At 41.9% G+C, this 25,076-nt stretch overlaps 1 protein-coding gene across 3 annotated transcripts in view; it reads right to left on the reverse strand.

Annotated features, from left to right (window-relative positions):
- The window catches only part of ITPR3 (inositol 1,4,5-trisphosphate receptor type 3), a 475,039-nt gene that overhangs the window by 194,672 nt on the left and 255,291 nt on the right, over positions 1-25,076 (reverse strand). For all 3 annotated transcript variants that reach the window (XM_073616048.1, XM_073616047.1, XM_073616046.1), the window contains exons 26-28: positions 19,344-19,508; positions 18,085-18,159; positions 17,684-17,809 (exon numbers count right to left, since the gene is read on the reverse strand). In XM_073616048.1, the coding sequence (XP_073472149.1) occupies positions 17,684-17,809; positions 18,085-18,159; positions 19,344-19,508 (366 nt within the window). The remainder of the gene's footprint in view (positions 1-17,683; positions 17,810-18,084; positions 18,160-19,343; positions 19,509-25,076) is intronic.

Genomic DNA, 25,076 nt, shown 5'->3' on the forward strand with positions numbered 1-25,076 from the left:
ATGGGGGCACCCGAGCTGAGCCGCAGCTCCATTTGTCCATTCAGACACGGAGCCATGGTTCGGCCCCACCCCCTCTCTCCTGATTGGCTAATTGACTTTGACAGCAGCTGGAGCCAATGGTGCCACTGCTGTGTCTCAGCCAATAAGGAGGGGAGTCCCAGACGGCCGAGGCATTTGTGCATATCGCTGGACAGAGATGGGGCTCAGGTAAGTATTAAGGGGGCTGAGGGGGGCTGCTGCACACAGAAGGTTTTTTTAACTTAATGCATAGAATGCATTAAGATAAAAAAAACCTTCTGCCTTTACAACCACTTTAAGATCCTTCAATTAGGGAGGGGCCAAGATTTGCTTATTTAATCATCTTTTACACATCTTTATTGCCATGGCATAATCAAGTTTTCTGCAACTTGCATCACTAAGCCTGTTGTGGATGTCTAACATCTATTTTTACATCTTTTGCTATTTATCCATCAGTTTTAACATAGAATTTCACACTAGTTTTCATCTCAAATGTAGTTGGGACACGAAACACAGAAGTGAATAAAAAAGTTAAAAATAAAAAAGTCCCTTATGTTTGAACAACCAAGTCAGCTCCCTGAAATCAATCCCGATAAAATGTTTTGCTGTTTATATAAGAGATCCCAAAAATATACAGTGGGGACGAAAAGTATTCAGACCCCCTTAAATTTTTCACTCTTTGTTATATTGCAGCCATTTGCTAAAATAATTTAAGTTCATTATGTTTCCTCAATAATGTACACACAGCACCCCATATTGACAGAAAAACACAGAACTGTTCACATTTTTGCAGATTTATTAAAAAAGAAAAACTGAAATATCACATGGTCCTAAGTATTCAGACCCTTTGCTGTGACACTCATATATTTAACTCAGGTGCTGTCCATTTCTTCTGATCATCCTTGAGCTGGTTCTACACCTTCATTTGAGTCCAGCTGTGTTTGATTATACTGATTGGACTTGATTAGGAAAGCCACACACCTGTCTATATAAGACCTTACAGCTCACAGTGCATGTCAGAGCAAATGAGAATCATGAAGTCAAAGGAACTGCCTGAAGAGCTCAGAGACAGAATTGTGGCAAGGCACAGATCTGGCCAAGGTTACAAAAACATTTCTGCTGCACTTAAAGCGGAGCTCCGCCGAATTTTTTTTTTTTTTTAAAAGTCAGCAGCTACAAATACTGCAGCTGCTGACTTTTAAAACTTGAACACTCACCTGTCCAGGGCGCCTGCGATGTCGGCACCCGAGGCCGAACCGTCTCTCGGTCCTCGGGTGCTGCCACCTCCATCTTCGGTAAGGGAATCAGGAAGTGAAGGCTTGCGGCTTCACTTCCCAGTTCCCTACTGCACATGCGCGAGTCGCGCAGCGCAATACGGATGGTCCCTGCTGTCTCTGGGACCTGTGTGTTTCCCAGCAGACAGCGGAGGGGGAAGGGGAAGTGGCGTAAATACCCGCAGATCCTGCGGATATCTATGCTGGAAGTGGGTGCAGATACCTGTATTATACAGGTATCTGCACCCCCCTCCCCCTGAAAGGTGCCAATTGTGACACCGGGGGGGGGGGGATCCGATGAGCGGAAGTTCCACTTTTGGGTGGAGCTCCGCTTTAAGGTTCCTAAGAGCGCAGTGGCCTCCATAATCCTTAAATGGAAGATGTTTGGGACGACCAGAACCCTTCCTAGAGCTGGCCGCCCGGCCAAACTGAGCTATCGGGGGAGAAGAGCCTTGGTGAGAGAGGTAAAGAAGAACCCAAAGATCACTGAGCTCCAGAGATGCAGTTGGGAGATGGGAGAAAGTTGTAGAAGGTCAACCATCAATGCAGCCCTCCACCAGTCGGGGCTTTATGGTAGAGTGACCCAACGGAAGCCTCTCCTCAGTGCAAGACACACGAAAGCCTGCATGGAGTTTGCTAAAAAAACACCTGAAGGACTCCAAGATGGTGAGAAATAAGATTTTCTGGTCTGATGAGACCAAGATAGAACTTTTTGGCCTTAATCCTAAGCGGTATGTGTGAAGAAAACCAGGCACTGCTCATCACCTGTCCAATACAGTCCCAACAGTGAAGCATGGTGGTGCCAGCATCATGCTGTGGGGGTGTTTTTCAGCTGCAGGGACAGGGCGACTGGTTGCAATCGAGGGAAAGATGAATGCGGCCAAGTACAGGGATATCCTGGATGAAAACCTTCTTCAGAGTGCTCAGGACCTCAGACTGGGCCGAAGGTTTACCTTCCAACAAGACAATGACCCTAAGCACACAGCTAAAATAACGAAGGAGTGGCTTCACAACAACCCTGTGACTATTCTTCAATGGCCCAGCCAGAGCCCTGACTTAAACCCAATTGAACATCTCTGGAGAGACCTAAAAATGGCTGTCCACCAACGTTTACCATCCAACCGGACAGAACTGGAGAGGATCTGCAAGGAGGAATGGCAGAGGATCCCCAAATCCAGGTGTGAAAAACTTGTTGCATATTTCCCAAAAAGACTCATGGCTGTATTAGATCAAAAAGGTGCTTCTACTAAATACTGAGCAAAGGGTCTGAATACTTAGGACCATGTGATATTTCAGTTTTTCTTTTTTAATAAATCTGCAAAAATGTCAACAATTCTGTCAATATGGGGTGCTGTGTGTACATTAATGAGGGAAAAAATTAACTAAAATGATTTTAGCAAATGGCTGCAATATAACAAAGAGTGAAAAATTTAAGGGGGTCTGAATACTTTCTGTCCCCACTGTACATGAACTGAAATTTTTTTTATGTAGGATGTAACCAAAATGCCTCCTAATCTCTATTAAGTTATTAGCAGCTACAGAAAGCAAGCTTGTGGAGGTTTTTTTTGCCTATAAGGGAGGTCCAAGTTACTAAATATGAGTTCACACATTTTTCCATTAATGGCCTTCATATTAAACCATTCATTTAATAAAGGTATGGGCCTTATTCACACGGGCACTAAAAACAGGGGTGTTAAAAAAACAACTACGCCAAGCCGCCCACCTTCTGTCCCAGTTCCGCAACCAGATGCCTCTCATGTTAGGAGGCTGCAGGCCCTACTATCTGAGCTAGCTATGGAGCAGCCTGGGGCATCCCCGAACACAGTTTCTCCTGCCTCCTCCCTTCAAGATGGTATCACTGCGATCCTAGCTGCCATTGAGAATAGCAAAACCTCCATGCTTGTGAGAATAGATCGTCTAACGGAAGAATGTAATCTCATAAAAAATAACCTGGATAAAATCAGAAGTTGGCTGACTGAATCAGAATCCAGAATATCCGCCACTGAGGACCTCACAGCAGCTCACACCAACACAATAGCTGACTTACAATGCACAATACAAATGCTAGTCACTAAATCAGATGACGCAGAAAACAGGGCGAGGCGCAACAATGTCCGTGTTCTAAGTTTCCCGGAAGGTGAAAAGGGCGATCAGCCAGCTGAGTTTGCGGAAGGTTTATTTAAGAACTTGCTAGGCTTCACTGATGTCTCCCCGACCTATGTCGTTGAGCGTACCCACCGTGTACCCACAGGTCGCGCTATCTCTGGAGCAAATCCCCGACCCTTCCTTGTTTGTTTTCTCAAATACAGGGATTGTGACAGGATTCTCTACGAGGCTCGTAGACACCCCACGCTTCCATATGGCAACTCCTCCAGCCTACTTTTTCCGGACTTTTTAGCTGAGCTGCAACATAAGTGGAAAACCTTTTAAAGAGGTTCGTAAGCGCAAACGTGAAAAGAACATTAAATACAGCCGCCTCCGGGTCCCACATAACGGCTCAGTTTGTTTCTTCAACTCCCCGGCCAACGCGGATGACTGGCTGAATACCCTGGGATGAGCAAGTTACACCAATTCAACATTACAAGTCGCTTTTAAGAGTTGCTCTGAGAATGGCATCTTCCTTTAAGATCTATTATTTTGGTTGTTCTGTATCCAGCTACTGGCCACAAGTTAGCTAATCCAGCTGACCTCCTTAATACTCATCCTGTTCCTGGCTGAATCCTTGTTACTCTCATAAAGATAATCCGAATATCCTTGTTACTGTAAGGTTTGCTCCCTGGGACTGCTACATTTGACCTTCGGCTCTACTGGACAAGCCTTTCTTCACTGAGTTTGTGGAAGTAAGCAGTCCTTATGATCCTAGTCATGTTATACACCCTTCTTTTTTTTTTGGTTTCTTCTTCACTGAAGCTACCTTGCTAGTTAAGTACTTAGTTTACACACCTAGCGCCTCAGGTTCTGCCTTTCTAAAGAGGCTTCACCAATGCCGCATTCCCGGACTTCTTCAAAGAAAACCGACGTTTTGTTAGTTACGGGTATCAAACTGACTGGCATAGTTGTTGGGGTTGCTGCTCGGTAGGGAGTTTACTATATTTACCATGTTCACTATTTTTGTGTTATTTGGTAAACAATTGCCTTGCTTAACATTTATCCTCATTTGCTGGAGTGCCCTCATCAAGGGGTTAATTCCCTAGGGGTGTGGCAACTCCCCTGGAGGGTGGGTCCCCTTTCCTTCCTTTGGGTTGGTTTCAGGGCCCCTCCTATACCTCTCTGTACCCTGTGCCCATTTTGCTATGCATATCTACTATAGTGTCCCCATGGAGTTGAAATTAGTTTCTTGGAAAATAAGGGGTCTTAATAATAAATTTAAAAGAGCCCTGATGTTTAAATTCCTTAAATCTCACAAACCACATATTCTCTTCTTACAGGAGACTCACCTCCTAAGGAATACAATTTTATCCCTCAAAAGAGCATGTGTGCAACAAGCATTTCATACCACCTATTCCAGTTATACCAGGGAGGTCACCATTCTTCTACATAAATCTCTTGCTTATAAGGTTATACACGTATGTTTAGACCCAGTAGGCAGATACAACATTTTAGTTCTGGAAATTGGTACTGTGAAATATGCATTTTTCAATGTTTAGATTCCCCGCCCTTTTCTCCTTGCATACTGTACACCATCCAAGAGAAATTGGCACCATTACAGCTCACTAGAGTTATTTGGGCTGAGGACTTTAATGCTGCCTTGCAGGCTGACTTGGACTCCTCCAATCCTCAGCGGGTGGCTCACACCTTTGACTTGACAGAGATCTGGAGATATAAATTCCCTCCAGACCATTTTTACTCTCGTTATTCCGCCTCACACAAATCTGGCTCGCACATTGATTTGGCGTTTGGCTCTAGACTTATGCTATCTACCATTCGGGGTGCTTCCTATCTGCTGGCTGGCATTGTGGACCATTCCCCGATGGAAATTACTGTGAAGGTAGGGGAGGGTAGATCCCTGGGTGTCTGGCACCTGGACTCTAAATGGGTTTATAATGAGAGGGTGCAGGAGCTGCTGCAGGACTAAGGTCCTCACTACTGGGAGGTAAATGAATCCACTGCATCCCCTCAGTTGGTGTGGGATGCCTTTAAAGCATTTACATGCCCCGATGTGTATCCCTAGGAAATATTTTAGGCAATTTGAATCTGTAGTGACCTCATTTTTTGAGGAGCTCAAAGGCCTAGGTTTCGACTGTAAATTTTGCAAAGGTCATGGACTGAGGGTGGTCTGGCATGTCCAAATTTATTTGCATATTATCTTGCCACTCTGCTTACTCAGGCCCACAACTGGTTGAAAGCTAATGAGACTAATGCTGCCGTTGTGCTTGAGGCTGCACAGCTCGGCTCTTACTAAGCACTATATAATATACTATATAGAGGTAGGTTAGCCTTGTTCCCACTCACTCAGTCTATGAGAGCTGTCATTAAGGCATGGCAACTTCAGCACCCAGTGCCCTCTAATACTTTTTTACCACATACACCACTATGGCATAATCCCTCCCTAAAGCATTCTTTCCTGATTCCTGACCCTATTGTGAGGCTTTTAAGGGGATAAAATATTTTGGCCAAATTTGTGAAGGGGGAGTGCTCCAGACATTCAACACCCTTAAAGTGAATTATGCCCTCCCCAATTCATATCTGTTCAGGTACCTTCACTTGCATCATGCCTTTCAGTTGCAATTTGGCAATCAGCCTATAAACATAACCTTGTCTAGAATTGAATCTATGTTACGTGAGGATAGTCTAGGTAAACCACTCTCTTCAATATATAAGTCTCTTCAACTCTCTGTTCATGATGGCCTCGACAAGTTATTGTTGCGCTGGCGCGAGGAGGTTCCAGAGTTAGATTTAGAAGACTGGGAAGATGTTTGGGACTACCCTATGCAAACCTTGGTCTCAGCCAGAGACAGACTAATACAATTTAAGATTCTTCATAGAGTTTATCTCACACCTGAAAGGTTACATACGATTTATCCCTCACACTCCTCACAATGCTGGCGCTGTACGGCTGACCTGCCACATTCCTGCATGTGTTTTGGAAGTATCCGGGCATAAAATTATTCTGGGCAGTGGTTTCCCGATGTATCTGCACAGTCACCACTATTGCTGTACCTATTGACATTTGCATTTTAGGTTTCGTTCATTTACTGGCTACCTCTAAATCTATGAGAACATTGATAGGCCTCTTATTGTTTTACGCACATAAGTCTATACTCCTTAAATCGAAATCTACCCAAGCCCCCACCTTAGATTATTGGAAGAATATTGTCAACAAATTGGTTCCATTGTATTTACATATGAATCTAGGGGATGGCAAAAAAATTCTCCAAGGTATGGGATATTTGCACAGAGTCCAGGGATACTGTCGGATCCTCGGCAACACCTTCATATGATGCTCTGTTTTGCTTCTGTTTATTATTTAGGTATGGCACTGTATACTGGGAGAGAACGACATGATATTTACTTTGCACAATCCAGATATCTTAAATTAAGTCACCTTAGGCCTTGGTTGCCAATCACCTTGTTTTTCTTTGCTTTTGTTTTTTTTAATTATTTTTTTATTTTAAATTATTTTTATTGTAAGAATATAAGGTGAAAAATACAAAATAAAGCCTACCGGGCATACCCAGGCTTGGAATTAAAAACAATTAAAAAAAAAAAAGTATAAAATACACAATACTGCTTAAGTACACAATATTACTGTTGTGTTTATAGTATATCTTACTTTGCCTTTATACTGTATAGTTGTCCAAACTAATATAATAAAAGAGCCTTGTTGAAAAAGCATGCTAAATCTTGAAAGGCTATTTTGTTACTGGGGATCAGAAGGACACAGTCACCACTTTTATGTTCTACGCTTTATAAAGCCGAGTCTTCTAATCAATGCTAGAAAAGTAGAACCACTTTGTTTTATCAGCCTGGAATCTTTACAAGGAGGGTCATATGTACTGTTTAGATCGGCCAACACAAAGCACTATAAATTGTATTTATATAACGCATTCATGCACAGTAATGCAGGGGCCATAAAATGACGGTAGCAGTTCCTGTTTTTCCCTCAATGCCCTAATGCAAATAGTCCACCTCATTAAACATGAATATATTATTCACACTACACATTATTTTGATGTATACTATAGACATCTCCTTACCACTACATCAACATTCGAGCCAACGATCGTGCAAAGTACATTACATATCTGTCTATTGCTGCACAGTGCATTTAAATGATTAGCATATCCATGCACAGCATTTGTGAGTGTGCTTTTCTGATTCATTTCCTAGAACAGCACCTTGTTGCGAGCTATAGCTATAACTCTTCACTCCAGATAAGAAATCAATTTATCGCCCAGGCCTTGTCAAACATTTTTTTCAGGGGCAATTTCATGTGAATTGAGGATAATTTGGAAGAAAAATGTCCCATTTATAATTTGTGCCTCATTTAGAGCTGCAGAGCCTGAGGAAGCAAAGAAAGCAGAGCTAACTCTAAACTACAGCTATAATTTACATTCTACAGGCGCTTCTAGAATGTTCAAGAGCTGTGCTCAGAGGAAAAAAGGAAAGCAATGGAGCAACCTCGTAAGAATCCCTTTGCTTTTTGTTAGCTTATTACCTCTGCCGGACGTATGAAGAAAGTTAGAAATAAATCATTATATATAACACTGCATTATATATGTATAGCTTATATTGAAATAAACATATGGTATAATAGGGGAAGCCAAGTGCAAAAAATTGATACGCATCTACAATACGTAACATTGAAAATATAAACAAAACCTATGTTTGCTAGAATTGCTTCACAAGGAAGCTAAGCGACAAGTAGCGATAAGTCAGGAGAACTGTTAGACCCCTTTCACACTGGGGCGCTTTGCAGGTGCTACAGCGCTAAAAATAGCACCTGCAAAGTGCCCTGAAAGAGCCTCTGCTGTGTCTTGAGTGTGAAAGCCCCGAGGTCTTTCACACTGGAGCGATGCGCTGGCAGGACGGTAAAAAAAGTCCTGCTTAGCAGCATCTTTGGAGCGGTGAAGGAGCGGTGTATACACCACTCCTTCACCGCTCCAGCCCATTCAAATCAATGGGGCAGTGCGGCTATACCGCCGGCAAAGCGCTGCTGCAGCAACACTTTGCGGTGGTTTTAACCCTTTCTTGGCCGCTAGCAGGGGGGTAAAACCGATAGCAGCCGAATGCCGCTGCTAAAACGACGGTAAAGCGTCGCTAAATATAGCACCGATTTACCGCCGACGCCACCCCTGCCCCAGTGTGAAAGGGACCTTAGTTTACAAATGTTTGGCTTGATAATTCACCTGCTGGTCTCCCTGGACTATAGAGAGTATCACAATTAGAATCCAGGCATTTGTGTTTCATGAATTCTATGATTCACTGCATATTTGACAGGTATGACTGTATGTATTTAGGCCAATCAGATATATTAGATATATGTCTTTCTTTTCTGGTTTAGCCCAACCTCTTGCATGGCTCTAAAAAAACAGTGTGTACCCAATCTACCTTAAGCATTCTCCAGCAATAAATCATGCTGAGATCATAACGCAATGGAGTAGTGCCCCCAAAAGATGTAGGATGCTAATGAGTAATCCACTTGCAGGCACAAATCTCATTTATCCAGTTTACTTCTCCATGGCATTAACCAGGCTCCTGTTCCAGCATGGTCCATCATGCAATTCTGGATTTAACTTCTCTTCAGGTATTCTACATTCGTTTTAGAGGTTTCCATAAATTTATATGCTTTATGTAGGACACTGGAATGGTGGCTCACAATAACTGCGGCATGGAGGTCATTAAAATGCTTAGACTGCTCTTGCTTCCTAGACATATGTGAAATTTTCTAGGTGCTGATGGGTTTTCAAAATTTTGACACATTTGGGTGCATAAAATATCCTACATTAAATTATCTTTACCTCATAATCTACATTATTCCTTGTACTATGTACTGTGATTATATTGTTATTCTGTTGGCATTACTTGTCACTAAATATGAATTAAAATAAGTAAAGAAACAAACATATGATTCACAAAACAACTGTAATATCTGTTCATAGAATAGTTATATTATATCATATGTTTTGAATAACTTTACAGGTGAAAGCTTTTTGCTCCCAGAATAATGAAAAATTCCTTTGCTCGATAACTAGGCCATGATCACTTCACCATAGGGAGTATGGCTACTGTGTTAGCTGGAGATTACTCATTCAAAGGAAATCAATGCTCATTTTGTAGGGGAAATGCCTCATTTATAATGGGTAGGCAATCCACACAACCAAAGCCCAAAGGGATTTATTAGAGAAAGCAATTTTTACCTTATGACAACAAATTAGTTTCTATGGACAATTAAGGAGTGCTTTGTCAATACAAGTTCTGTTGTTTTCAGGTAAACCTTCAATACTTACATTCTGATGGCAAAGTTGGTGGGAGATAGAAAATTATATGCATTTAAAAACATTTCTTAAAGGTGAAACAAATGGTTTGCTACAATACACTTCAGGTAAATAAGCTTGCCTGAGTCATTTATTTTTGTTGAAAAGTTATTGATTTAGGTTTCCTGACGATAAATATCACACCCAGCTACCGCTACTACACAGCAAAGCAACAGAAATTAAAGAGGTAATAAGCTGTGAAAAAGAATGGTCAAGCCCAGACCTAGAACAGACTTGCCAGTTTAATGCTCTGTTAAGTAGGTTTCACAAAAGAATTGTTAGAAAAAAATCACACCCTGCCAACATAATACATTTACAGCAAGGCTTTAACTGCAAGTGTCTGCAAAATGTGTATTACTGGGGCTTCTTTTGAAATAACATACTCAGATACTGCTGATCACATACATAAATTTCCAGTCCTAAAGAAGAGTTTATAATAAATAATTTATACATCAGTTGGTTGTAAAGTCCATTCAAGGCCTTATCCCATTCTTAGCTGTAATGAAGGGAGAATTCTGTTGCCCTCCCCCCCCCCCCCCTAAAAAAAATCAAAACAAGTTTTTTTTAGTTCAACCACTTGCCGACCGCGCTATATCAAAATGACGCTACAGCTTCATCAGTGTCCTGATTATCAGTGCAGCCCCAACATTTCCCATCAGTGCTGCATATTTGTGCCCATCAGTGATGACAATCAGTGCTCACCAGTACTGCAAATCAGTGCTGCCAATCAATGCCACCTATCAGTGCCCATGAGTGCCACCTATCAATGCTGTCAATCACTGCCCATCAGTGCCCATGAGTGCCACCTATCAGTGCCCAACAATGCTGCCTGTTAGTGGCCATCAGTGCTGTCTATTTGTGGCCAAAAGTGCAGCCTCATCAGTGCCCATCAGTGCCGCCTCATCAGTGCTGCCTTTTAGTGGCCATCAGTGCAGCTTCATAAGCGCACATCAGCAAAGGAGAAAAAGTACTTGTTTCTGTTATAAAATTTTGCAAAGTAAGAAAACATTTTTTTTATAAAAAACATTTTTGGTCTTTTTTCATTTGTTTAGCAAAAAGTTAAAAACTCAGTGGTGGTTGAATACTACCAAAAGAAAGCTCTATTTGTGTGAAAAAAAAGATAAAAATGGCATATGGCTACAGTGCTGTATGACCGCGCAATTGTCATTCAAATTGTGACAGCACTGAAAGCTGAAAATTGGCCTGGGCAGGAAGGGTGTAAAAGTGCCCAGCAGGCAAGTGGTTAATCAAATTATAAATAATTATATACATGCTTGCCCTCCTTCCAGTTTGGCACCTGCTATTTCTATATGTTGATTCCCTTATTCCCTTTTCCTTTTGATGGATTTAAAAAAACAAGGCATAAGGGGAAATGACCCAACGCAGAAATAAATAGTGGCAGATGTTCTAATCCTTCTCCACATAAAAAGTTCAGGTTGTGACTGAGCTTTAACCCTTTCACTGCTAGGTCCATACGTCTTACGGACCTACAACACTGTTTCTAGCTAGTCAGGCCCGGACCTCATTCCTCCCTTTGCTATAATATAAGCTCATGGTTACTTCAGTGTCCATAAACTTATATCAGAATTGTTCAGTAGACTCTGCTAAACAAACCTATAGCCATGATCAGCGGATTACAATCACCTGATCAGAGTTATTCACTTCAAATGCCCCCCCCCATGCCACTGCTTCCCTCTCTCCATCTCCCCTCGCTCCCCTTCCTCTAAAACGGCTCCCCCATCCATCGCTGCTGGATGGCGGCATTCCTTCCTTTCCCTCTCACCGCCTGTAGCTGCTGTTCAGCACTCAAGCTGGAGAGAGGAGGGTGGAGCAGTGCAGGGGTGGGTGAGGTTGGGGGGGCTTGATAAACATGTATTTACCAGCGCCCTCCCTGTACTACAATGGACACGGGCAACAATCACTACCGATTGTTCCTGTGTCCACTGATAACTGAGCATAGTAAACCGTGTTTACTATGTGTCAGTTTATGAATGAATAGGAGTGACTCATTCATTCATGTAATGTGCAGTTCAGGCTGCAGACAAAGGGACTGTCTTCAGTCCCTTTCTCTACCTCAAAAAAGAGATATTAGGGGTCTGTTTAGACCTCTGATATCTCATAAAAGAATACAAAATATAAAATATTATAATTGTAAAAAAAATTTAAAACATATTAAAATAAACATAGTAAGGCCCCTTTCACAGGGAGCAGACTCCATCAAGCAGATCTGCCGCCTCAGTGGGAAATGTGTTCGCTGATCCCCGCTTAGCAGGCGGATGACAGGTCCATGTCCGCTCCGCTAATGCAAAGTGGACACAGGCACAGCCCGCTGTTCTCTATGGGGCGGTCGGATGAACCGCCTGTCCATTTCCATCCAATTCTTATCCAATCCGATCTGCTAGACGGATGAGGATCGGATCCCCAGCCGTCAGTTTTCAGCGGACTGGATCAGATGCAGGCGGGTGTAAACGGACACATGTCCATTTACATCAGCCTCTCCATAGAGAACAATGGGTGGCCTGATCGGGCCCGCCTGTAAAATGGACAGACGGGCCCAATCGCTGTGCTCGTGTGAAAGGGGCTCTTGTTCACACAGGGCGTACACAGGCTAACCCCTGCAAGGTCGTGTTTACCTGTACAGGGATGCACAGATGTTTTATGCCACAGGTGAATGATGCTTTAGTAGCAATTTAGCAGGGATTTTGTAAGTTATGTTGTTTTTTTATGCACCAATAATGATTTTAGTGTATTTTTAGTGAAAATAGCAATTTGATAAACATTTGCACAATTATTTTGGGGCCCAAAAAATCAGTAGCACTTTTTTTATTCTACGGGATATGTGCTTTCAGAAAATGTATGGTTTAGGGGTTCTTTTCAAATTCTGAAAGCTGTAAGTGAAAAATAGTAACCTCTGGATTAAATTGTTTTTAATTACAGTTTTCACCATCTCACAAAAAGGTGCAATTTAAAATGTACATAATATTTGTTATTTATTTAATAAGCATTCGTTAACGTTAAAAAAAATTAAAAAATGGATCCTGCTCCTTTAAAGCATGTTGAATGAATAAATGAGTGACTTTTATAGCGCTACCTATGCGAACTGAATCGCCTCAGGGTGCTTTTTGCCGCCGGTGTCCATCTGCGGTATAGTGCGGTCCTTTACCCCATGGGGTCCGTGTGCAGTGTAATTTGGCGCTCTCTATCACCTGAAATATCTGGCTAATCCTGCCTGGCTATACCCTCCCCCCCTGTAAACTGACCACAGTAGATCATGGCTGCTGAGCCCCGACACCGTGGTCAATTTACGTGTCCGTCAGCTGCTGCTATCTGCAGCTCTCCTCTGTCTCCCTCTATCCTCCCTCCCCCCTCCCCTCCCTGCCCGTCAGCTCTGTGTCAGGGCCCACCGCCCCCTCCTGCTGCTGTAATAACTAAACGTAACTAAAAGTAAAAATCACGCAATTCCCTGGCTTTCATAATACTAAATGTCCTATATATGTGCCTTATTAACCACTTAAAGACAGAGCCTCTCTCTGAGATTTGGTGTTTAAAAGTTAAAAACTGTTTTTTTTGCTAGAAAATTACTTAGAACCCCCAAACATTATATATATTTTTTTCTAACACCCTAGAGAATAAAATGGCGGTTGTTGCAATACTTTCTGTCACGCCGTATTTGCGCAGCACTCTTACAAGCGCACTTTTTTTGGAAAAATTTTTTTTTTTTATATTGTGAAAGCTAATGTTACGCCGATTAAATTGATACCCAACATGTCACACTTCAAAATTGCGCCCGCTCGTGAAATGGCGACAAACCTTTACCCATAAAAATCTCCATAGGCAACGTTTAAAAAAATCTACAGGTTGCATGTTTTAAGTTACAGAGGAGGTCCAGGGCTAGAATTATTGCTAACGATCGCAGCGATACTTCACATATGTGGTTTGAACACCGTTTTCAGATGCTACTCACATATGCATTCGCTTCTCCACGCGAGCTCGGCAGGACGGGGCGCGTTTACATTTTTTTTTTTCTTATTTATTTTACCTTTTATTTTTACACTGTTCTTTAAAGGAAAAAAAAAATTGTGTCACTTTTATTCCTATTACAAGGAATGTAAACATCCCTTGTAATAGAAAAAAAGCATGACATGACCTCCTAAATATGAGATCTGTATTTTATTTTGTATGTATAATTGTATGTATTATAGCAGAAAGTAAAAAAAAAATTATTTTTTTCAAAGTTGTTGCTCTTTTTTTGTTTATAGCGCAAAAAATAAAAACCACAGTGGTGTTCAAATACCACCAGAAGAAAGCTCTATTTGTGGGAAAAAAAGGACGTCAATTTTGTTTGGATACAGCGTCGCACGTCCGCGCAATTGTTAGTTAAAGCGTCAAAGTGCCGTATCGCAAAAAATGGCCTGGTCAGGAAGTGGGTAAATCCTTCCGAGGTTGAAGTGGTAAAATAAGATATAGAATGGCTTTTTTTTAATAAGGCACATATAAAGGACAGTAGTATTATGAAAGCCAGGGGATTGCGTGATTTTTACTAAATGGGTTTACAACCACTTTAACTCAATACAGTTTTAACTTTTGTATTTAGTAGGAATTTTGTAAATTGTGCCATGCATGAATCCACCGATAATGATTTCAGGACAAATAGGAAAAGGTGTGACCTGACAAGCCCAGTAATGATAGGCCTCCATCCCTAATGTATTAATACAGAAAAAAAAGAAAAAGGGGAAATGGGACTTTGTATGAGGCGTGTAATTGCAAATGATGCAATAGCAAATTATATATATATATATATCTTTTTGACTACTAATATATTATTGTTGATTGATACAAATGTTTTTCTTAGGATTACGGTATGACCAATATGATTGTGATAATACATTTTACAAATTTCATATATACAGTGCCTTGAAAAAGCATTTATGCCCCTGAACTTGTCTTGTTACAACCAAAAACGTAAATGTATTGGGATTTTATTATGATAGACCAACACAAAGTGGCACATAATTGTAAAGTGGAAGGAAAATGATAAAAGGTTTTCCAATTTTTTTTTACAAATAAATATGTGAAAAGTGTGGCGTGCATTTGTATTCAGCCCCCCTGAGTCAATACTTTGTAGAACCACCTTTTGCTGCAATTACAGCTGCAAGTCTTTTTGGGGATGTCTCTACCAGCTTTGCACATCTAAAAAGTGCCCATTCTTCTTTGCAAAATATCTCAATCAGATTGGATGCATCTGTGAATAGCAATTTTCAAGTCTTGCCACAGATTCTCAATTGGATTTAGGTCTGGACTTTGACTGGGCCATTATAACACATGAATATGCTTTGATCTAAACCATTCCATTGTAGCTCTGGTTGTATGTTTAGGGTCGTTGTCCTGCTGGAAGGTGAACCTCTGCCCCAGTCTCAAGTCTTTTGCAGACTCTAACAAGTTTTCTTCTAAAATTACCCTGTATTTGGCTCCATCCATCTTCCCATCAACTCTGACCAGCTTCCCTGTCCCTGCTGAAGAAAAGCATCCCCACAACATGATATTGCCACCACCATGTTACACGGTGGGGATGGTGTGTTCAAGGTGATGTGCAGTGTTAGTTTTCCGCCACACATAGCGTTTTGCTTTTATGCCAAAAAGTTCAATTTTGGTCTGACCAGAGCACCTTCTTCCACATGTTTGTTGTGTCCCCCCCCAAAGGCTTTTCGCAAATTGCAAATGGGACTTCTTATGGCTTTTTTTCCACAATGGCTTTCTTCTTGCCACTCTTCCATAAAGCCCAGATTGGTGGAGTGCATGACTAATTAATTGTCCTGTGGACAAATTCTCCCACCTAAGCTGTGGCTCTCTATAGCTCCTCCAGAGTTACCATGGGCCTCTTGGCTGCTTCTCTGATGAATGCTCTCCTTGTCTGGCCTGTCAGCTTAGGTGGATGGCCATGTCTTGGTAGGTTTGCAGTTGTGCCATACTCTTTCCATTTTCCGATTGAAAATGACAAAATTTGGAAAATGTCAAGGGGTATGAATACTTTTTCAAGGTACTGTATATATATATATATATATATATATATATTTCACGTATCATCATTTGCAATGATACACCTCATATAAAGTCCCATTTCCCCTTTTCCTTTTTTCTGTATTAATAATGATTTTAGTGTATTTTTAACAAAAATACTGATTTGATAAACATTTGCGCGGTGCCTTTATAATCAGTAACACCTTCTTTTTATTCTCCTGGCCATGTGCTTTCAGAAAATGGTTTCTGGGAGTCTTTTACAAAATTTGAAAGCTGTAAGTGAAAATTGAAAACCTCCAGATTTTAAGAAATTTTTGCGCTATGTCCCATTTTCACCGTTTCTCAAAAAGGCACAATTTAAAATTTACAAATACCTGTTATTTATTAACTCAATACAGGTTTAGCTTTTATATTTAGTAGGAATTTAGAAATAATTATTTTAAATTTGCTGTTTTTGTATCTGCTAATAATGATTTTAGTGCATTTTTAGCAAAATTATTGTTTTGGTAAACATTTGTGCAAATATCGTGGGGCCTTAAAAATCAGTAGCATCTTTCCTTTATTCTACTAGTCCTATGCTTTCAGGAAATGTATAGTTTGGGGGGTCTTTTACAAACTCGGAAAGCTGTAAATGAGAACCTCCAGATTCTTAGAGAAATTTGGTTATTTATAGCTTTGGGTACGTTCAATTTTCACCATTTTGCAAAAAGGTGCAATTTAAAAATATTTGTTCTTTATTAACTCAATAGAGGTTAAACTTTTATATTTAGTAGGAATTTAGCAGGAATTTTGTAAAATTTGTTGTGTTTGTATCTACTAATAATGATTTTAGTGTATTTTTAGCGAAAATATTGTTTTGATAAACATTTGTGCAAATATCGTGGGGCGTTAAAATCAGTAGCACCTTCCTTTTATCCTACTGGTTCTATGTTTTCAGAAAATATATGGTTTGGGGGGTCCTTAACAAACTCTGAAAGCTGCAAGTGAAAAATTAAGACCTCTAGATTTTAGAGCAATTTGAATGTTTACATTTTTGCGTATGTTCAATTTTCACCATTTTGCAAAAAGGAGCAATTTAAAATGTACAAATATTTGTTGTTTATTAACTTAATACAGGTTAGCTTTTTTATTTAGTAGGAATTTTGTAAAATGTGCTTTTTTTTATCTGTTAAAGCGGTTTTCCATCCGTTTTTTTTTTTTTAAAGTCAGCAACTACAAATACTGTAGCTGCTGACTTTTAATAAGGGCACTTACCTGTCCAGCGAGCCCGCAATGTCGGCCCCCCGAGGCTGATCCTTCCATCGGATCGGGTGCTGGGGCCACCATAGCAACTAAGGGAAACCGGAAGGGGAGCTTTACAGCTTCACTGCCTGTTTCCTACTGCGCATGCACGGGTCATGCGGCACTTTGTGAATGGCCCCGTCGTTTTCTGGGACACACACAGGTCCCAGAAGACAACGGGGGAGCTCATCGAAGATGAGGAAGTGACGGAACAGCTCTGTGGACTAGGAAGAGGCAGATTAGGAAGACTGCCTATCTTACTTACTTTCTGTTAAGTAAAAAACAATATTTATTTTCTATGTTTTTTAATTTATTTCAAAGAAAATTTTGTTTTGGTAAACAATTTTGTGCCCTAAAAATCAGTAGCACCTTATTTTTATTCTACTGGTCATGTGCTTTCAGAAAATATATGAAAGCTTTGAAAGCTGTAAGGGAAAAATAAAAAAGCAATGAAAAAAATTGAAAAAATTGTCTGGCCAGCTACGTTTAAAATTGGAGTGCAGGGCCTGGCAGTGAAAAAGCTAATCATAACTATCAATGCTACATATTTAGTTCTAACTTTACAGTAATCTTTGGGAAAATACTTGTTTACAATGATAAGATAAAAGGAAATACCTTTTCATATGGGATTTGAAGAAGATCCAGCATAACCTTATGAGCATCCATATTTTTTAATAACCTTTGTTGCTTCTTACGGACTTGCTCTCCAACACCACACATTTTATTCAATTTTTCCAAGATCTAACGGGAAGAACATTATAAAAAAATATTTTATAGGGATCAGCAGTATTGAATTATAACATAATCTATCATGTTTGCATGTCCTTATGATGATACACTCGACTAAACTAATATCTTTACATACTTGGATTAAACTGACTGTGAAAAGTGTTTCTATGCATATACTGTATACTAATCGATTTGTATAGAGCAAAACAAATTATGATGTATATCTTTTGAAGCAGTCAAGAAACTCTGCCACATCAGCTTTGACAAAACATATGACAAACTCTTACCTCCTTAACAATCTGATAATTCTCACTGCTCTTCTCTGTAGCTGGTTTTCCAGTGCTCCCCTGATCCCCTTCATGCTGTTAAAAAGAAAGCAAATCAATCTTGTTGATTTTATTGATATGTTAATGTTTTCCCCATATGCTGGTAACAAAAAAAAAAAACACCTAATGGTTTCTTAGGGACTCCAGTGCTGAAATCTGTTCCCAGGTCTGCTCACCTGATGTGGCAGGCATAAAGGATCCCCAATCTATGTTTGGATTTGTAAATGATTTCATAATACAGAGAATGCAACAGGAAAAGTTGGAACACCCCAATTGCATTATGACATCTGAAACTTCAAGGTGGCCAGAAATGAAGCTGGGAAACTACGAAAGACAGATCTTGCCAATAGGAATTCACAGGATAAATAAGAAGCCAGTAGGTGTTTCTGCCAATCACATTCCATTTCTAAGTCAAACACCACTTATGCCGCGTACACACGGTCGGACTTTTCGTCTACAAAAGTCCAACGGACGCTGACGGACTAAAGCTGGCTGGTAATCCGATCGTGTGTGGGCTTCTCCGGACTTTCAACGGACTTTTTCAGCCTCAAATCCGACGGACTTTAGATTTGAAACATGCTTCAAATCTTTCCGATGGACTCGAGTCCGGTCGAAAAATCCGCTCGTCTGTATGCTAGTCCGACGGACAAAAACCCACGCTAGGGCAGCTATTGGCTACTGGCTACCAACTTCCTTATTTTAGTCCGGTGTACGTCATCACGTAAGAATTCGACGGACTTTTGTGTGATCGTGTGTAGGCAAGTCTGTTCGTTAGAAAGTCCGCCGCAAGTCCGTCGAAAGTCCGTCGAAAGTCTGTCGGACAGGCTGTCGGACTTTTGTAGCTGAAAAGTCCGACCGTGTGTACGCCCCATTACGTGTGGACTGAGCTTTGAAATCTTCTACACTATAAAAATTTGTTTACGTAATCATCTTAAAAAAATATTAAACTTTTCAGCTACAGTATAGGCGTACATATTTTGCAGCTTCTTCAGAACTCATACAATAACCAAGATGAACAATAGGCACATCCAATGTTGCAACAGACTTATGAAATTGAGAAACTATGATCTGCATCTTACCAGACTCTGTAATTTATAATGGGTGCAGCAGTGACCACAGCAGAGTAGAGCTGCTTGTGATAGGAGTGCCTTCCTAAAAGAATATTATGGCTTCTGTAGGATAAAATTGTAAATGTGATTATCGTAGTTTAAGTGTATCACCTCTTTTTTCTCCTTTTTGTTACTATCTGATGAACCACTACTTCCTGATTTTTCTTTCTTGTCAACCCAGAGTTCAGATTTTTCTACCATGGTCCTCAGTCTGTCAAGCTCAGACTTGATCACTTTGTAATTATCAACATCTTGGGCTGAGATCAGCAGCTGAACCTGAAAGATTGAAAGCATACACAAAGGAAACTTACATAAAGCTGTATTAAACACAAAAGCAAACATTTATTATATTGCAGCTTATAATATAATAATATAATATATTATAATATATAATATAATATATAATATAATATATTATAATTCTTAGATGTGATGGCTGTATTAGTTTCCTTTTTAGGCTTACTTCTATTTTATCTGGTGATCCAGCCAATAAGTCTGTTGTTTCTCAACAGAAAATCTCTCTTGCAGTTACAGGGATGAGATAAACCATTTACCACTGACAGGGGTGCTTACAATGACCAGCTTTTATTTATTTTTGTAAAACCTTTATCCCAAAAGGAAAAATAACTGTTTGCTGCAACTGATTTTAAAGTAGTATCTGGAGTTCAGCTTCAGTTTCTTACTGTATTTAAATCTGCTAGTACTGTAATGGATGTGATTAAGGGGATCATGAAATGTCTATTCCAATGTATATATGAGTACATGTTTTATATGCCTGACATAACAGCTTCTATGCTTATAAGCCTTAAGACATATTCAGATATTTTGCAAAGCTCACCCTTCCCTTGCTTAGGAACTGGACTGCAACAGTTAACAGAAGTTTGCGCCTGCTTCCGAGAATACATTCAAAATATAACAACATAACACCAACGGTTTAAAAAAAAAGCAAGAACATGGCCACTTCATCATGGACGTCCCAGCTAAAGGCCAAAACTTTGTCACATACTTTGTCCTAATGTATTTATATATTTGTAGCTTTTTTGTGGTTTGCATGCGATAGTCTTATTGACATATCTTAATCTTTAACAAAATTATATAAAAGTCTGGAAAAGAGGAAATAAAACAGAAAGTAATTTGACTCTGAACAAAGTCTCAGTGTGAGTTGCTTGAAGCATGCATGCTTTATATTCAACAATCTGATCAGGGGTAGATATAATAATATTGGACTTTTGTTCTGATCCAAAACATCTGGCGCCCAACGTGGGGCTGTTTGGGTTCTGATTTGTGAGGGAGCCAATTGAGAAAAGGCCAGGACAAACCAACACGGGGACAGGAAGGAGACTAATCACCTCTGAAAACGGTAAGACACTTTTGATATCTTGTCTACTGTTTATCCTGTACCCCCCGTGATTGGCTAATCTCTGTCTGTATCGTCTCTCCACGGTCAGCAAAGAAAAGAGACAGGTATATATCTTGCCCATAGCCTATTGAACCTGTACTAATTATATCTGCCACCTGCTTTGTTCTGTTCTGTTTTGTTGATTGATCTTGTGTTTTGTGGCAGCTGTTGACAATGAGGGATTGATTACATAGTCACGGATGAAATTACTTGACGCGGTTAAACTCCTCCTGGGGAATAAATAATTGTGCAGTAAAGCACAGGTGCGGTGAAGCACTGGAAAACCAGGAGGGAGTGTCAGGAATACCCCCAGCGGTGGCGTGGGGATCCCGTGAGATCTGAACAATCCTGTATTTCTCTACGGTTGTCACACATCTTGTTGTTGGTTGTTGGTCACATCTTGTTGTTTGTGGTAATGTCATGTGCTAAGTTTGTTTATGGTCTGCTGTTTGGGATACATGAAGAGGGCTGGGGGTTGATTGAAGTGGTAGAGCCAGGATATAGGGCTGAGTCTCTTGGTTATAAACCCCTATTCCCGGAGACCACACACGTATTGGTGTTCAGATAAAATGTATATTATCCAGTCAAATTTGCTTGCGGCAAATCACTGGAAATCATAGAGGCTCAGGCTAGAATAACAGGACATGCAGCCAAAAGGTGCCCCTTACAACCTCAACAACCAGAAGGGCTTGCAGAGGTAGAAAAGGACAGAGTTGGGACATGTAAAAGCTTTGAGCTGGGATTTGTAAATGAAAGTTGAAGTGGTGCATTATTGAATACTAACTGCTGTACTCCTTATTTGTCTGTTAAATGTCTTGTTGAGATTAATAAGTGATCACATATTACTCGGCTTCTCTACCTGTGGCCACCTCGGGGGTGGACAGGGCTGTGACTGGTCTACGTTTTGGGAAGGCACATGCAAGGAGCCTTGCTTGGCAGCTGAACACTGTAGACGTTCTTCTCTCTTTCTCTCACCCTCTCTCTCTCTCTCTCTCTCTCTCTCTCTCTGTCTTGTCCTCGTTAACTTGAGACTGTGATATAGTCTGAACCGTACCAGGTGACGGATAGATAAATTGTCAGACCCTTGAGTCCAGGACAGCCTTGTGACCCGTCTGAAATCCTGAGCAGACACATAAATATCCCAGTCATCAAGCCAGAACGCAAGGTAGCGTTATATATTGGAAAGTGGTCCGAAAGAGGACAGGTGGCAGTCAGAAGATTGTGGGACCCCTTGAGTCCAAGACAGCTTCATAAAACCGCCATAAAAACCCTGTGCCTGGATGCATAAACTCTCCAATAGCTAACGAAACAATGGGGCAAAAGTTAGTGAGGCCCAAAGAGGGCAGTTTGGCTTGTGACTTGGTATTAGAAGGGCAAGGAGAGGGTGCTGTCAAAAAGGGAAAGAAATTGGCAAAAGTGTGTGGGGTTGATATGCGTTTGGGCGGAAGGCTACAGGTAGATGAATGGCATACTATTTTGAAACATAAAAAAGGTCTGTTGTCAGATCACGGCTGCTACGAGCAGCAGACTCTTGGTTCAAAGTTGCAAAAGCTATTCATGAGGAAGGGTGGACAGAGCAGGAAACGAATCAAGATGGTTGTATTGTATATGTGTAAAAGAAACCAGAAAAGAGGAAGCTAAGCAGTCAGCCACCACCCTATAATGGCGTCTGGTCCCCAGGAAGTAGACACTGCCCTTCGTCTAACGCCCCTCTGTTCCAAGTGACACCTCCCTCTACCGCCCCTCTGTTCCAAATGACACCTCCCCCTACCGCCCCTCTGTTCCAAGTGGCACCTCCCCCTACGGCCCCTCTGTTCCAAGTGACACCTCTCCCTACCGCCCCTCTGTTCCAAGTGACAGAGGAGCCTCTGACACCTCCCCCGCCGTGCTTAATAGTAGACAAGGCACACTTGTCTTTGTACGGCTCGGGTGGTTGCTGCCACACACGCCTGACCCAATCTGTACCACCTGCACCACCACCCACACCGGAACCTACCCACATGTATCCGGTGATAGACCAATCCTCAGGATCATATTACAAGGCCCAACCTACCCCATTAATGACAATTGTATATTCTGGGAAAGACTCGGACAGCTCCCAGGGGGAAAACCCAGGCACTCAAGCCTCAAGAGGTTCCCCCTTGGTCCTCCTGCCCCAACAGACCCGGGACTAGGGACTCAGACTCAGCCCGACCTAATGCTAATGGACCAAGGGACCCAACCTCAGCCCCAACCCGGTCCCTCCTCTCACAGTCCCGACCAGAGTCACGCCGGCCCTGTCAGGATGCTCCAAGCTGACAGACATGCTGGAATAGGTACAATCCCAAAACAACAGACTGTTACATTTCAAGGCACACCCCACATTGGATCCATTCCCCTGTATGACTCATCAGCTGGAGGGGCAATGGATTCCTTTGCGCTACTGTCCAACAACCCACTTGACCACCTATTTGGTGACACACATTTACAGTCCCTCTTACGCCCCTCGCAACCCAATACACAAATCCAGCAGCCACCCCCCCAGTGCTCTTCCTAAACCCCTCCTTAAATTGACTCCCCCTGGACCCTCACACCACCAAAAACAACGTTCCCAATACAACCCCTTCATTTCACCACTGAGAGGAATGCCTACGGCACAAGGGGCCCAGAACTCCCCAGAACAATTCGCCAAGGCAATGGCCCTCATTCTGGACACCTGGATGAAGTTACACCCAGACATTGTACTCCCTCAGTATGTAGATGACCTCCTGCTTTGTGCAGATACCCTTGGTGATGCCTCAATCTTCTCTGAAAGCCTCCTCCGCTAAATGGCTGAGCAGGGATGCCAGGCCTCGAAGCAAAAGGTCCAGTAATGCAGAGAGAAGGTGATTTTCCTAGGCACTGCATCTCCCAAGGCACCCAACATCTCACTGAAGAAAGAGTTGCTGCAATCAAGGCCATCCCTTTGTCTCAAGGTCAAAAGCCCCTTCACGCCTTTCTGGGATTAATCTCCTGCTGCCGTTATTGGATCCCAGGAGCCTCCCTCTTGATGCAACCTCTCTATGATGCCCTGAAATCTGACCCTTTCCTGCTTTCTCCAGAAGCTGTGGACAATTTTGAAACTCTGAAGGAGATCCTCTCAACAGCCCCTGCTTTGGGCCTCCCAGACTATGAAAAGACTTTCAAACTGTTTGTCTCACAGAGACAAGGACATGCCACAAGAGTTCTGGCTCAGGCCCATGGCAACAGACTCAGACCCATTGGGTATTACTCCTGTCAACTGGACTCAGTGTCCAGGGGGGACTCTCCTGCCTCAGAGCTGTCTTTGCAGCCCAAGCCCTTTTAGACAAGACTGCTGACCTCGTATTGGGCCATCCTTTGATCCTCCTTGCCCCTCATGACATAACTGCCATACTAAACCAAGTACAGCCCAAACACCTGTCCTCGCAGAGGCACCTCAGACTCCAGTGTGCCTTGCTTCTCCCCGATAACATCACCATCCTCTGATGTGATACCCTTAACCCATCCACTCTGCTTCCTCTTCTCGAGGGGGAACCTCTTTGGAGAATGATCCTCACCTCACCGCTCATGACTGCTTCGAAGTGATGAAGATGGAGACATCACACCTACCGACAGTCAGTGAAACAGCCCTTGAGAATCCTGACTTGACAATTTTTGTGGATGGTTCCAAGTATGCAGACAGCACTGGACGGTACCACACAGGATTCATAGTCACCACTGAAGATACAATTCTTCAGGCTTCAGCATTGCCATCCTCCATGTTTGCCCAGGAAGCAGAACTCCAGGCCCTAACTATGGCATGCAAATTGGCAGAAGACTCAAGATATGCCCTTGGTGTGGCCTGCGATTTTGGGATCATCTGGAAAACCAGAGGATTCCGGACAGTAGTAGGAACACCTGTAAAACACAGTGCAGCTATCAAGGACTTGATGGATGCCCTACTCCTCCCAAGCACAAGTGGCTATACTTAAGGTAAAGGTGCACGGCAAGCTGGTTTCCCGAGAAGCACAAGGCAACCACCTGGCAGATACCACTGCGAAACAAGCTACAGATGGGACGTGAGAAGTGGTCAGCAGAGCGAATGCACCTATCCTGGATGACCCAATAGACACCCCTGAGGAGACTGTACAAACCACCATGATTCTACAAAACCCTCCTGTAAACAGGACTCACCTCAAGGAGCAACAGGAGGCAGCTGACAAAGAAGAAAAAGAAGTGTGGATCAAAAAAGGAGCCACAGAAGTTGAAAGAATCATGGAATTAAACAAGCCATGATGAATGTTTCCTGCAGTGGTACAGTGGGCCCACGGTGCCTCTCATCTGTCAAAAACCTTGATGAACACCCTGATCAACAAATACTACTTGGCTCCGGGGATCACTCCATTCACCAACAACTTCTGCAAGTCATGCACCATCTGTGCTAAGTGCAATCCTGGAAGAACAGA

The sequence above is a fragment of the Aquarana catesbeiana genome, linkage group LG02 (assembly GCF_042186555.1).
Source record: "Aquarana catesbeiana isolate 2022-GZ linkage group LG02, ASM4218655v1, whole genome shotgun sequence".
Classification (NCBI taxonomy): domain Eukaryota; kingdom Metazoa; phylum Chordata; class Amphibia; order Anura; family Ranidae; genus Aquarana; species Aquarana catesbeiana.